At 41.2% G+C, this 13,994-nt stretch overlaps 1 protein-coding gene across 2 annotated transcripts in view; it reads left to right on the top strand.

Annotated features, from left to right (window-relative positions):
- The window catches only part of rab3gap1 (RAB3 GTPase activating protein subunit 1), a 105,340-nt gene that overhangs the window by 57,293 nt on the left and 34,053 nt on the right, over nucleotides 1-13,994 (top strand). For both annotated transcript variants that reach the window (XM_049484802.1, XM_049484803.1), the window contains exon 18: nucleotides 6,173-6,310. In XM_049484802.1, coding sequence (XP_049340759.1) covers nucleotides 6,173-6,310 — 138 coding nt within the window. The remainder of the gene's footprint in view (nucleotides 1-6,172; nucleotides 6,311-13,994) is intronic.

Here is a 13,994-nt window from a genome sequence, read left to right as displayed (position 1 = left end):
TAATATTTTTTTAACACATACTGTATATATTAAAATGCTGTAAATCCAATTTGCTTCCTAGGGAGCGAGTAGATGATTAGTTTAGCCTTGGCTAAAATTAGGAGAACATTGGGTATAAAAAAAAAAAAAAAAACAAGATCTTGTGATAGCAGTATGTATGATCCCAGTTTATCATACATCCTGTTCTCAACATAATGCACAATAGATTGGCTTTTGCGAATGGACAATACTTACTGCTGTTCCACACAGATGTCTTGGCACACACTGGGTTGTTTTTTAGTTTTTTTGCGTCATCTGCTGATCATCGACTTGGCAGCGCTGGCCTCCAAATAGATGGAGTTCAAACGATGCCGCAATTTATCCCGAACTCGAGCAGGGGGCCTAAAAAGAGTGTCCCGCAGTTACTCAGCAGACTAAAGTAGGGCACAGATGGAGAACAGTAGCATGTGCCAGCCTCGCAGTCATTTAAAAAGAACGCACAGAGACGCTTTTCACACCTCCCAATCTCCAGGAGGAGCTGCTGAACCTCTGAAAGAGTGGACAGTGCATGTGGAGGTTAGCTCCAGAAAGATGCCGCTTCAGCAGATCTGTTCAGCCTCTGCTCTGAAACATCTGCACCCTCCACAAGGTCGGTCCAGTGGATGCTGCTAAAAGAACTACAGTATATCATTGCTGTGTGGAATCTCTTTGCTTTAGTTGTCGGTCAGATCTGCCGTGGTGTTGATGCTACTGAAGTGACTGAAGAGCAAGACCTTGCACCACTCGAATACCGTATTTTCTGCATGATAAAGCTAATTTAAAATCCTTTAATTTTCCACAAAATGTTCAGTGCCCCTTATAATTCGGTGCTTCTTAGGTATGAATTTTACCAGTCAGGTTGTAAAGAGCAGTAAAGCCACTGTTCTGTTAACCACCGGCTAGCACTGCTGGAACAGCATTAGCTTTACCCGCTAACCGCACTAAGCGCTAGCTCTTTAGCCGCTCAGAGTTGAGTATATTGGACTGTAGCCTGCGCGTTTACTGTGTTAGAACAAGCTACCTGGGATGAACCGCTAGCTGAAAACTTTCTGGCTTACTGGAGCACTCAGGGTTCCTCAGTCTCAGTCATTTACTAGCACTAGCAGTTAGCTTCTAATGCTGATGCTGATGCTGCTGCTGCACCCAGCCTTAGTGGAAATCTGGAAATCTAAGATTACTATAAACAACTGGTAGTGCATTATATGAGAGAAATCTCTATAGATTAACATCCATCGCTTGCTTGACTTTAAAAGAAAATGCTATTTTTAAGAACTACAATTTTGTTTACTTAGCTTAGCTTTACTTAACTTAGTTACACAACCACCACCACCCAGTGGCAACATCTGCTGAATTAGAAGGAAAACATGGTGACACCCCTGTTCCTTACTAGTGTCTCATAGTATGCCTTCTATAATCTGGTGTGCCTTATAGTGCGAAAAATACTGTACTACATATATTATATTGCTAAAAGTAATTAAACTTAATTAAAGTAATTAAAGCTTAAACTCTTCTAGAAAAGTTTTCCACAAGGTTTAGGGGTGTATTCATGGGATGTTTTGACCAATCCTCCAGAATCACATTTATGAGGTCAGACAAGATGTTGGACAAGAAAGCCTTGCTTGCAGACACCTCTCTAATTCTTCCCAAAAGTGTTTTTTTTTTTTTTTTTCCTGGTGAAGTCTGGACTAAGTGCAGAACGGGCAAGTTCTTCCACACCAAACTCGTTCATCCATATCTTTATGGACCTTGCTTTGTGCACTGTTTGCAGGGGCCGTCCCCAAGCTGTTCCCGAAAAGTTGGGAGCGCGAAATGCAGCAGTGTGGCTCCATTATCCCAGTTGATCTCTGTGGTGATGCAAGGTGGTTGATGTGATTGTGATGGTGTTTGTAGGTGGTTGCTTTTGAGTTGCTGTGGTCTTCCTGGTGATTGCTATGGAGTTGCAAGGTTGCAAGTTGGGTTGCTGTGGTATCTCAGGTGGTCGCTGTGGTGTTGCTAGGTGGTTGCCGTTGTGTTTTGTATGAAATCCCAGGTGGTTTCTGTGGTGTTGTTATTTAGTTACTAGATGTGTGAGTGCTTGGTGTTGCCTAGTTTGCAAGGGTGTTACTTGATTTTTGCCAAACGAACTTCTAGCTATAAAGTCCCGTCTCACCGGCACCTGTCGTCGTGTCTGAGCGGAAGTGTGTGTGTGTGTGTGTGTGTATGTGTGTGAATGTGTGTGAGGGGTAATTTCAGGCCTGGCGTTGGGGATGTTGGGGATAGGGTGGGTTTAGATTCGTCTCGGTGGCACTTCAACTCTAATGAAGCTCGCAGCTCCCCGATCTCACCTTCTACCGCTTTAATTAGTCTTCTGGTAAAGTGTTGCTGCGCCAACGCCTCGTCTGGCCCTATTTATACTCTCCACACTTTCTCAAGAGCACCGCTAATAGCCCCTCTCATTCGACCCCCCAGCTCCCCCCACCAGTTTTATTAGAACTTTCTCTGAAGCTCTCAGCCCCCCCCCCCCCTCCCATCCCTGAGCCTGAATACATCAGCTCTCACAATAGCAGGGCAGAGCCTCACGACAAGCCGGCGATTGTTTAAACGACCCATTTGCCAAGTAGCGAGCTCCCAGTCGCATGCTGCTTTTTTACACTAGTGTATAATGTTTCTTTGCATATAGTACATTAGCAAAAGCGACCTGCGTGTTTTCCTCAATTCATTACACAAGCCGTGTTTGCCACCAGTAAAAGAAGCAGTGTCTCTTTGGGAGCTGGCGGTCAGTGGGGGGCTTGTTCCAAAGGCTGCAAGCCCTCGCGGAGCCTCTTCTGTTCTGTGCTAATGCGGCGGTGCGTAACCACATGCGGCACACTAGGAAACTCAGGGCCCGGGGAAAGCAGAGCCGGCAGCAGCACGAGTGGCCACACGTAGCGCCGCTAATGGCGCTTGTTAGGCGAAGCCTCATTCTGCTTCTTTCAAATAAGATGACTGACAAGGCCAAGCAGCTACATTAGCATTGACATTTGAGCTAAAGGTACATGTTGCTTAGATCAACTCTGCAGAGCTGCATAAATTACAGGTATAGTTTGGCTCTTTTTACCTTTAAGCTAGGGCTCACACTATTGCACTATGCTATCAGTGCTGGGAAGACGAAGGCAAGCAAGTGTTTTTTCAAAAGATTTGAGAGAATATACATTTTTCAAACCAACATACAGCTCTGGTAAAAAAAAAAAAAAAGAGACCACTCCAGTTTCTGAATTAAAATCACTTTCTCTGATTTTGCTATTTATTGTTATATGTTTGAGTAAAATGAACGTCGTTTTATTCTACAGACTACTGACAATATTGCTCCCAAAGTCCAAATAAAAATATTGTCATTTAGAGCATTTATTTGCAGAAAATGAGAAATGGCTGAAATGACAAAAAAAGATGCAGAGCTTTAAGACCTCAAAAATGCAAAGAAATCAACATTTGGTGGAATAACCATGGTTTTTAATCACAATTTTCATGATCTCCCCCAGTCTTACACACTGCTTTTGGATAACTTTATGCCACTCCTGGTGCAAACATTCAAGCAGTTCCACTTGGTTTGATGGCTTGTAATCATCCGTTTTCCCCTTGATTATATTTCAGAGGTTTTCAATTTGATCAAATGAAAGAAACACATTATTTTTAAGTGGTCTCTTATTTTTTTTTTCCAGAGCTGTACATCGTCTCATAAGTTTACCACTTTATTCAGTATTACTAGGGGTGGGTATTTGCACAAGCTGTGCAAGTAGCACGTGCACTACCCTCCAAAAGTGTTGGAACAGTGAGGCCAGTCCTTTTATATCTGCTGTAGACTGAAAACATTTGGTTTTGATTTGTAATTTTTTATTTACATCTGGATCCAATACACAGTTTTGAAAATTGCAGTACTTTTTGCCTGAACCCACCCCTTTTTCTTGTGAACAAAAGTACTAGAACACGTGATTATCTTTTCAGATTATGTTACCCAGGTGTGTCCTGTTACATTGGTTATTTAATAAAGTAGATAGTGCTGAATGTCTTTGTTCAGTTTAAGATTTGTCTTTTGACTGAGCATTTATAGTAATCAAGATGGAAACCAAAGAGCTGCCTATAGGTGAAAAACAAGCAATTGTGAAGCTGAGAGAAGATGGAATATCTTCAGAGCCATTGCACAAGTATTGACCATAGCCAGTAAAACTGTTTTGAATGTGCTAAAGAAGAAAGTCATCACTGGCGTACTAAATAACTGTTGCGGAACAGCCAGATCAAGGAAAACCATAGCAGCTGGTGAAAGAAACATTCTGCATGCAGTTAAGAAAGACCCTTAAACAACTGATAAACTCATCAGCAACAACTTCCAGAGGGCAGGAGTGAAAGGTATCATAATCTACTGTTTTCAGAAGACTCCATGAGCAAAAGCAGAGGCTTTTAAGACGATGAAAACCACTATTAGCAAGAAGAGTAGGAATGCTTAACTGGGATTTTCCTTGAAGTACGGAGACAAGCATATGGACGTATTATGGGCTGATGAGACAAAAACTACCCTTAAAAATAAAATAGAAGCTCTGTTGCTATTTAAATAACACAGGTGGAGGCAGTAAAATAGACTGCTGGTGGGGTTTAACATTCGAGTGAATATGCTACGTTCACATTACCAGACTCAAATCTGATTTTTTTGTCCAATGTGGATAAGAGCTGATTTTTTTCATGGCTGTGTGAATGAACCAAATACGATTTTTTCAAATCAGATTTGAGTCACTTTTATATGTGGTCCTAAATCGGCTACTTTTCCGATCCATGGACATGCAACATGAATGTGAACGGTCAAATCGGAATTTATGCGTCTTTTTTCTTTCACGCATGCGCTACTTGCTCCTCTCTTGTGGTGCAGCTGTGCAGCTATGGCTGCAAAAACAGCAAAAGCAAACCGCCTGGCCTTTTTTCACCTCCTCGACCTGAACATGAACATTCAGACCAGCTGTTTGATGTTTCTCCACTCCAGCAAAAGATATATATATATATGAGCTCCACATATGAGCTGCTAACAAACGCATCCATTTCCCTTTATAAAGCTACGAGTTGTCTCTCAAATATGAGGTTTTTTTGTTATTGGTGAAGAAGGCACGCTTATAGGTGTATCAATATGCGCATGTGAGGTGTTTCAGGAACAGATTCGTTCACATTACACACAGATACAGCTCACTTCCATTTGTGAATGTGAACCGACAAGATCGGTTTTGGGCAATGTGGCTTGTAATGTGAAGGTAGATTAAAATAGGGTGTAAGATAGAGCCTTATTGGTGAATGGTACACAATTTGGAACACACGCTCTAGAGCGGTAGTGTGCGATTCAGAAAACAGCTCGTTTTCAGTGGATGAGGATGTTTTGGTGACGTGTAATCTGAGGGGTTCAGCACGTTTGACGAGTTGCCCTAGCCCTAATTATTTGTAATGATATCATATGTTTTTCTTCAATTCTTGAATTTTTTCTTCAAGTTTTGGAGATACAACATATGTAATATTCCTGCAATATTTGTCTTTTAAACAGGGTTGTTGTGGTTTGTACACATTGCGATGCTCCGGTAGTGCTTCTTCTGCGGTGGGATGTCCTTGTAAAACTGAATGTAGCAGTGCTTCGTTAAAAGTGACAGCATTGCATGCTTGAACAAATAAGAAGTATTTTGAGGTTCCAGTACACTGTGTTCCACTGGAGCATCTGGTTTTGTTCCTGGCCTTCTGTAATGGACTTGTTAGTGTGGCTCAGTGGTCATTAGTGGGTTGAAGGTTTGAATCTGGAGCTTTCAGTGCTGCAGGACAGGTGTGGAGGCCTGTCAGGAGCGCACTAATGAATCTATAGAGCTGTCAGCTGTCCGCGACTCCATATCTGATGACTGACAGTCCAATCAATGTGCAGTGCCCGTTCAATTCCACCTAGAAACATGAGTCATATGCCGTACCTCGGAGCTTTCGGCTCTTCTCAGGCAGCGCTCCTGTATGTTCTCGCTTTGAAAAAGCCTTTTGTCTTTCGGTTGATCATTCTGGGAAGCTCTCAGTTAATTGCGTTACAGTTTGGAAGCTTGCGTCAGGAAAGCTTTCGGACAGGTTCCGGTAATGAACACCCAGAGGAACTCACTTGTTGTGTGTTTTGTTCTGTTTTTGTCACACGCAGGAGCCGGCTCCCATGACAGAAGACCTGCTGGAGGAGCAGTCGGAGGTGCTGGCCAAGCTGGGGACCTCAGCCGAGGGTGCGCACCTCCGCGCCCGTATGCAGAGTGCCTGCCTGCTGTCGGACATGGAGTCCTTTAAGGTGAGACGCCTTGATTCTGATGCAAACGCAAAAGTTAGGACACCACTTTAATGTGTTCATTATTTTTTTTTTATCATCCTATGATAAATATGCAGGAAGGAAGGACCAGGAAGGAACACGTAAGAAATCATGTAGTAACTTAAAAGTGTTAAACAAAACAAAATACTCTTATCTGGGGTGTTGTTAGCTTGAGGTTTCTGAAGCTGGAAACTCTTACTCTTCCTTTCCTGACGTGGTCCTGATGAGAGCCAGTTTCTTTATAACATTTATAATTGTCTTTGCGACTGCACTTGAGGGTACTTTCTTGATATAATTTCTGCCGTTTCTTTTTTGGTGGCGGGAAATACAGGTGTGCCACTGAATGATTAAAACCCTGACAACAGCAGTCAGCCACCCAATCCTTTTACATCAACAATAAACAGAATAAAGAATAATATAACATTGCTGTTCCCTTAAATGAGCATCTGGTGTACCTTCACAGTGTGAACGAGCAGGTCAGTTTCCTCTGCTGAGACGTGTAAAAGCACTGCGTTGTTAATATAATAACACGCAAAAGTCAGAGCGCACCTGGCTCTTAAAGGGAGTAACAACTGGCACACTAATTGGTCTATTGCGTGTTATGCCTAAAACACACACACACACATGATTATTTAAGAGAATTTGTTCATACCTTGTGCACATTTCAAGCTGCGAAAGGCGTATTTTTGTGCCCTCATGATACCAAAGACACTTACACACCCTAAATCTAGATGCGTCATTGACTGCTAAAATATATATTTAGAACCCTAAAATAGGGGCTAATATCCTTTACATTTTAAATAAAAAATTTTGATACAGGAAAAAAAAAAACATTTTGGCCAGTGGCATGCAAAAAGTAGATGATCGACTACAGCTAGCATCATTACAGTGCGTTCCCATGCAGAACTTTCCCTTAAGGAACTTGTAATCTCTGAAAATGCATCTAGTGCATAGTGTGAACAGAATCTAGCCTAAAATATAGTAGATCTAGATGCTATCTGGATATGAAACTCATGTTAATGCCAGATCTTACCAAGCTATGACCGTCACACTGCCACAGTCCACATTAAAAACACACACTGCACACACACACACACACACACACACACACACATCTTCAGTTTTATATCGGTATCTTCAGTTTGATATTTGCTGTGCTTTTGCGATGGAGCTGGTAGCCTGGCAACAAGAGCAAAGCTGCTGGCTGGTGGTCTCTCTTTTAGCGTGATTGTTGCAAAAAAAACATTGAATGAGAAGGTGTGTACAAATTTGACTTTTGACTGGTACTGCATGTAAAATATATGATCAGTTTTCATTGGATAAGAAATCTTAGCCTAAATTATAAGATGGGAGTGACTACTTGATTTACTCACTTCTGCCATGTTCAAAACAATGCGTGTCATACATGACTGCCAATTCTAACAACAAGACAGCATTTATAGACGTAATAGCATTATGTCTTTCTCCCAACCTTTGTTTTTTTTTTTTTAAATTTGATTAAATACAGAAAAACAGAACTGCCACTATTAACACCTTTAAAGGCTTCATTCTGTCTCCAGTCCACAGTTGTTGGATTGTTGATAAAGGAACCTGCACCTCCACAATCTACGCGAGAAAGAGAAATGCTATTAGATCCTACGTTTGTGAGCTTAATTTAATTGCGCGTGATATCTCCGCCACCACGGAGAATAGCGCTGATGAACAGAAATTGACATTTCTAAATGAAACGGGGAGTTGGTCTAATGAATGCATGTCAGAATGCTGGAGTGATTCAAGGTAGGAAATTTAGCTGATTAAGCTACGCTAACAGATTTTTTTTCTTTTTTTTTTTACACAGTTTGTTTCAAACCAGAGGAAACTTAATAGCTAAAGATAGAGAGACAGCATATGGGCATTTAACGTAAATTTTAAAAGTAACGTTATTAAGATTGATAGTAACAGAAATGCTGAATATAATCATGGGAGGGGTGATGGGTTATATGTATGGTTAACTGTATATAGTGTTATTCAGACAGGGTAGTCTTACCTGGGGAAAAGTAATGTAATACACTATAGAAGTATGGGAAAAATAGTATATGACCTATTCATTCTGGGTAAGAGGTCTTGACATACAGTGCAGGCCAAAAGTGGCCTTACTGGTGCTCTTACTGAAGGCACCAAACTATGAATGAACACATGTGGAGTTATGTACTTAACAAAAAAAGGTGAATTTTTTTTTTTTTATATTCTAATTTCTTCAAAATAGACACCCTTTGCTCTGATTACTGCTTTGCACACTCTTGGCATTCTCTCAATGAACTCCAAGAGGTGGTCACCTGAAATGGTTTTCCAACAGTCTTGCAGTCTTTGCCTTCACTCTGTGGTCCAGCTAACCTCAAACCATCTGGATTGGAGGCCAGGTCATTTTTTGTTTTGTACATAAAACTCCACATGTGTTCATTCATAGTTTTGATGCCTTCAGTGAGAATCTACAATGTAAATAGTCTAGTAAAACTAAAGAAACCGCTTTGAATGAGCAGGTGTGTCCAAACGTTTGGCCTGTACTGTAAATGACTGGCAGATGGGAGTGGCTACTCAATTTATGCACTGCCATCTATTCTAAAACCATGCAGTGGAAACCCCATGCGGTCTTATAACCTACTTATAGTAATATTGAACATTTTCTTAGCATCTACATGTTTAAAACACATATTTAAGCTACTGGAGTCCTTTAGCGATACATCAGCTTACAGACGCCTGTGCTGACCAACATCACACTAGAAGTGATGAGGGAAGAGAGCACCATCTTCCACCCAGAGAGAGCATGGCCGTTTGTGCTCTCTCTCGGACTCCGGCTGCTGATGGCTAGCAGCATGACCCGGGATTTGAACCAACAATCCTTGGATCATAGTGGAAGCACCTTAGTCTACTGGACCACTCAAAGCCTCTGAGGTCATTTTTAACTTGTATTATAGAAGGTAAAAAGTGCTCAAATCCTTTGATAAAGTGGGAGCGTAAGGTCCATACAAATGACTAACATGGTGCTTACAGACTGAATAAAAATAGCTGAGAAATTACATTAATCCACCTCTAAAATTAGTCCATTACAAATAGGGCTTAAATGTTTTCAAAGGTAGTAGGGTTTGCGGGTATTTTTAATATATAGTGATTTTGTTGAATTTTGTTCATTTTAGAGCTTAGTAGTTCATTTTTAAAGCAGAACATTAACTAGTTAACAAAGCATTACTCTTATTAGACATTAATATGGCCACCTGAAGTTCTTTAGTTAATTGCAGATCATTTTAAAGCTTAGTTAGCTTAGCTTTCAAATCTGCATCTGCATCAGTATTGCTTTAAATATCATTTGTACACTAGATTCTGGTTAAGATACCTGTGTCTAAAATATCTCTGGCTTTGTGTGGGAATGCTCAGCCATTCCAGCCTTGATGCGAGACCCTCTTGCTTTCCTAACACATCCGTCGATGTCGGCGAAATGTCAGCAGGACCGAAAATACCACTCCATATCTTGTAATATAGCGATGACTGTCTTAATCTTTGAGGGGGCCGGGATCCGCTGACCCGAGGACGAGGAGCGAAGCCTTTAAAATCTTGTCATCGTTATAGGTTTCACCTTTTTAAAAGAGATAAAAAAAGGGAAGATATCGTCGGGAAGAGGCTGGCAGAGAAGGAGCGAAGAGGCCTCGCGGCTGTCGTTCACGGACACCTATTCATTTTCATAAGCACCTTATCCCGCGCTCTTCATCCCTGTCTGACGGATAACGCGGAATTATCACACGGTGCTATTCTGCACACTGTCCCCGGAGATTACGGAACAAGGGATTTGGGGAGGAAAGCAGAGTGCATTAAACGCGGCGAGCGTACCCTTATTTCCAATTTTGTTTATGTAGCACCTGCCTCGGCCGCCCCTTCTCAACAGCAGGGGGCGTCGGCTGATGAAAGGTGGTGCGTTTTAATATTTTTTTTGCGCTTTTTTTTTTTCCTGTGCTTCCCGCTGCCCTACAAAATGCTCCAATTTCTCTCCACAAACTTGTTTTTTCCCCGTCTTCTCCTTCTCGCTCGGCCTCGTCGAGGCTGCGGCAAACGACTGCTGCGAGCGCGGCCATCGCAGTAAATGGCCCCCTTAGCTGGAGATGGCCTCTAAATTTAGCAGCGCCGTTGTCTTTAATTGTGCTTAGCCAAGCATAATTTGGCATTTTGGCTTTAATTACCATCTCCCTCTGGGTGGAGAATGGAGAGACTTGGATATGATGAATGGGCCGACTTAACAATATGACAGCGCTTTGAACACCCCCACCCTTTTTTCCAGCGCCGCGCACTGTCCCAAATAGAGCCCCCGCCACCGTTTGACGGACCGCTCCGTGGGCTCGGGCGGGCCGGAGCTGATTGGGCATCTGCTTGCGGTCCCAAGCTACTCTGCTGTAGTCATCCGTTTTCAGCCCCCTACACTTGCTGGCGCCACCAACGTTCACGCTCTCTCAGCTGGAACTTTTGATTGCCGTTGGGTAACTTTAAAAAAAAAAAAAAAAAAAAAAAAAAAGAATAAAATCAGATTTACAAATTACCCACTCTCCTCTTACTGCAAATGTAGTGGATCTGCAGGACGTACTCAGTGTTTGTTTAGTTACTTTTGCTCTGGAGATACAAGTCTAATGCTTTCAGCTGGTATGCCTGTGAGTAAAGCTTTTTTTATAATAAACTATTTATGGTTCATTTGGGTGCTTAGAGTTTATTGTATTTTTCTATGGGAACATATAGCATAACATATAGCTTTTACATAGTTACATACAGTATCAGTCAAACTTTGGGGCACACCTTAAATTCAGTGTTTTTTCTTTATTTTTCTGCATTGTAGATTAATACTAAAGTCATCCAAACTATAAAGAAAAAGAAAAAGTGTTAAACAAACCAGAATATGATGTATATTTTAGACTCTTGCTTAGATTCTAGTCTCTACAAACTACTAATAGATATTTTTGTAGCACTTTTGTAAGTCTGGATAAGGGTCTCTGCTAAATACCCTAAATATAAATCTGCAATAAGTGCTTTGTGCACTGGTGCGCAGTCATGTTGGAACAGGAAAGCGCCATCCCCAGACTGTTCCCGCAAAGTTGGGAGCATGAAATGGTCCAAAATCTCTTGGTTTACTGAAGCATTAAGAGTTACTTTTAACTGGAACTAAGGGGCCGAGCCAAACGCCCGAAAAACAATACCTCATGATCCCCCCTCCACAAAACTTTACACTTGGCACAGTGCAATCAGACAAATACCGTTCTCCTGATAACTACCACAGGCAGACTTGTCTATCAGATTGCCTGATGGAGAAGCAAGATCCATGGAAACCCATTCCATATTCTCTACTGTTCTTGAGCTAATCTGAAGGCTACATTAAGTTTGGAAGTCTGTAGTGATTGACCCTGCAAAAAGTTGGTGACCTCTGTGGCATCCTATCATGGTACCATGCTGGAATTCTCTTGTGAACAACCCATGCTTTCACTTTTACATGTCTATGTGCTTGATTTTATACGCTTGTGGTCGTAAAAAAGTGATTGGAACTCATAAATTCAATGATTTGGATGGATGATTGAATCCTTTTACATTATGGTGGAAATAGGTTTTGCTTTCAAAGGTGGAACAACATGTTTGAAGCTCATAGTCTTCAAATCAATGTACTGAACTCTCATTATTTAACTATACCATGATACTAGGCTGCCCTTAACCCCTACAAAACCAGTGATCTGTGGTGAGCAAAGACAAGGCCAGACCTTCAGTGATCGTTCCTTCTCTGAATCCCTCCTCCCCCTCACCTTTCTCTCTTCTTTTCTTAATTCTGCAAGCTGTCTGCTTCCCGTAAAACTCAGATCATTACGCCCCGTTCTCTTTCTCCCGGTAATTATCGGCCGTGAAAGTGTGCGGGACTTCCACAGACGCGTAGAAAGGTCACGCAGTGAAAGTTTGCCGTTGGAATTTGTCAGCCTGCTCATTTACAACAGGAGCGGCTGACAAGCCAGCACCGATCATTGCTCACCATCAGCGGTGATTCATGCGCCAATGTCCATTTGCCAATAAAGAGCTTAATACTGTGTAGTATGGGTTTCTTTTTTCTTCTATTTCAAAATTCCTTCATTCTTACCACCTTCCTCTCTACTGAAGATAATGGAGGTTGGAGGAGTTGGACCATTCAGTGATGGTCCAAGTTTTTTTTTTTTGTACACTGTGTAATTCCACATGTCCCTTAATTGTTTTAATGTCTTTAAATTAAATAAAAATGAAGAAAAAACACAGAATGAAATGGCTTACATATCCCTTGAACGTTTTCTCATTTTGTCACCTTACAACCACAAACTTAAATGTGTTTTATTAAGACTTTAAGTGATAAACCAACACAAAGTAGCACATGATTAAGAAGTGGAACCAAAATAATACATGGCTTTCAAAATGTAAATCAAATAAATATGGCTGTGATATATATATATATTTTTCACTGCAATTATGGCAAGTCTTTTAGGGTATATCTCTACCAACTTTGCGCATATAGAGACATTAGAGATTTTTGCGCATTCTTCTTTGCAAAATAAGTCAAGCTCAGCCAGGTTGGATGTAGATCATCTGTGATTAGCAGTTTTTTTGTCTCACCACAGATACTCAATGTGATTTAGGTCAGGAATTTGACTGGGTCATTCTAATAGTTCTAATATCCTTTAATCTAAACCATTCCACTGTAGCTCTGGCTGTATGTTTAGGGTCATTGTCTTGCTGGAAGGTGAATCTCTTTTCCAGTCTTTTGCAGCCTCCAACAGTTTTTCTTTTAGGATTGCCCTGTATTTCTATTTTGTTTGATCCATCTTTCCATCAACTTTACCAGCTTCCCTGTTCCTACTGAAGAAAAGCCTCACCACAGCATGATGCTGCCACCACTATGTTTCACAGTTTGGATGGTGTGTTCAGGGTGATGATCACTGTTACTTTCAAGCCAAAATGTTTATCTTTGGTCTCATCTGACCACAGAATATTTATGTTGCACATGTTTACTGTGTCCCCTACATGGCTCATGGCTTCAAACCACAAAGACACTTCTTATGTCTTTCCTTTAACAATGGTTTTCTTCTTGTCATTTTTTTTGCAAAGGTCAGATTTGTGGAAGGCACGTTAGATAGATTCTGATAGATTCCACCTGAGCTGTGGATTTCTGCAGCTCCTCCAGAGTGACCATGGGCCTCTTGGCTGCTTCTTTGATCAGTGCTCTCCTTGCTTGATCTGTCAGTTTGAGTAGACGGCCATGTCTCGTCTGGTTTGCAGCTGCAGAATACTTTTTTACTTTTTTCCATCTTTGTATGATTGATTGAGGCCTAAAGTTGGGATAAGTTTTCATAACTTATAACCTTGCTTTAAACTTCTCCACAACTAGTTTTGATACAATTTCTAGAATGAAATGTTAAAAATTATGTTATGGGGATATTGGAGATTTAATATTTCCTGTTATATGCACGCTTTATCGCAATCAATATTCAGGACTGAATCTGGGCTTATATGGATTAAGTTTGTAAACATCAGTATAGAAAGTTTGGAAAATGAAATTTTGAAAGCATGCATTTCTGACATCCCTAAATATCAGTGTGAACACAGCAGTAATCTGGTGTGTGTGTGTGTGTGTGTGTGTGTGTGTGCC

This window comes from Astyanax mexicanus, chromosome 11 (genome assembly GCF_023375975.1).
Source record: "Astyanax mexicanus isolate ESR-SI-001 chromosome 11, AstMex3_surface, whole genome shotgun sequence".
In the NCBI taxonomy this organism is placed as follows: Eukaryota; Metazoa; Chordata; class Actinopteri; order Characiformes; family Acestrorhamphidae; genus Astyanax; species Astyanax mexicanus.
The sequence above is the reverse complement of the archived record's forward strand: the minus strand, read 5'-3'. Positions and strand labels throughout refer to the sequence as shown.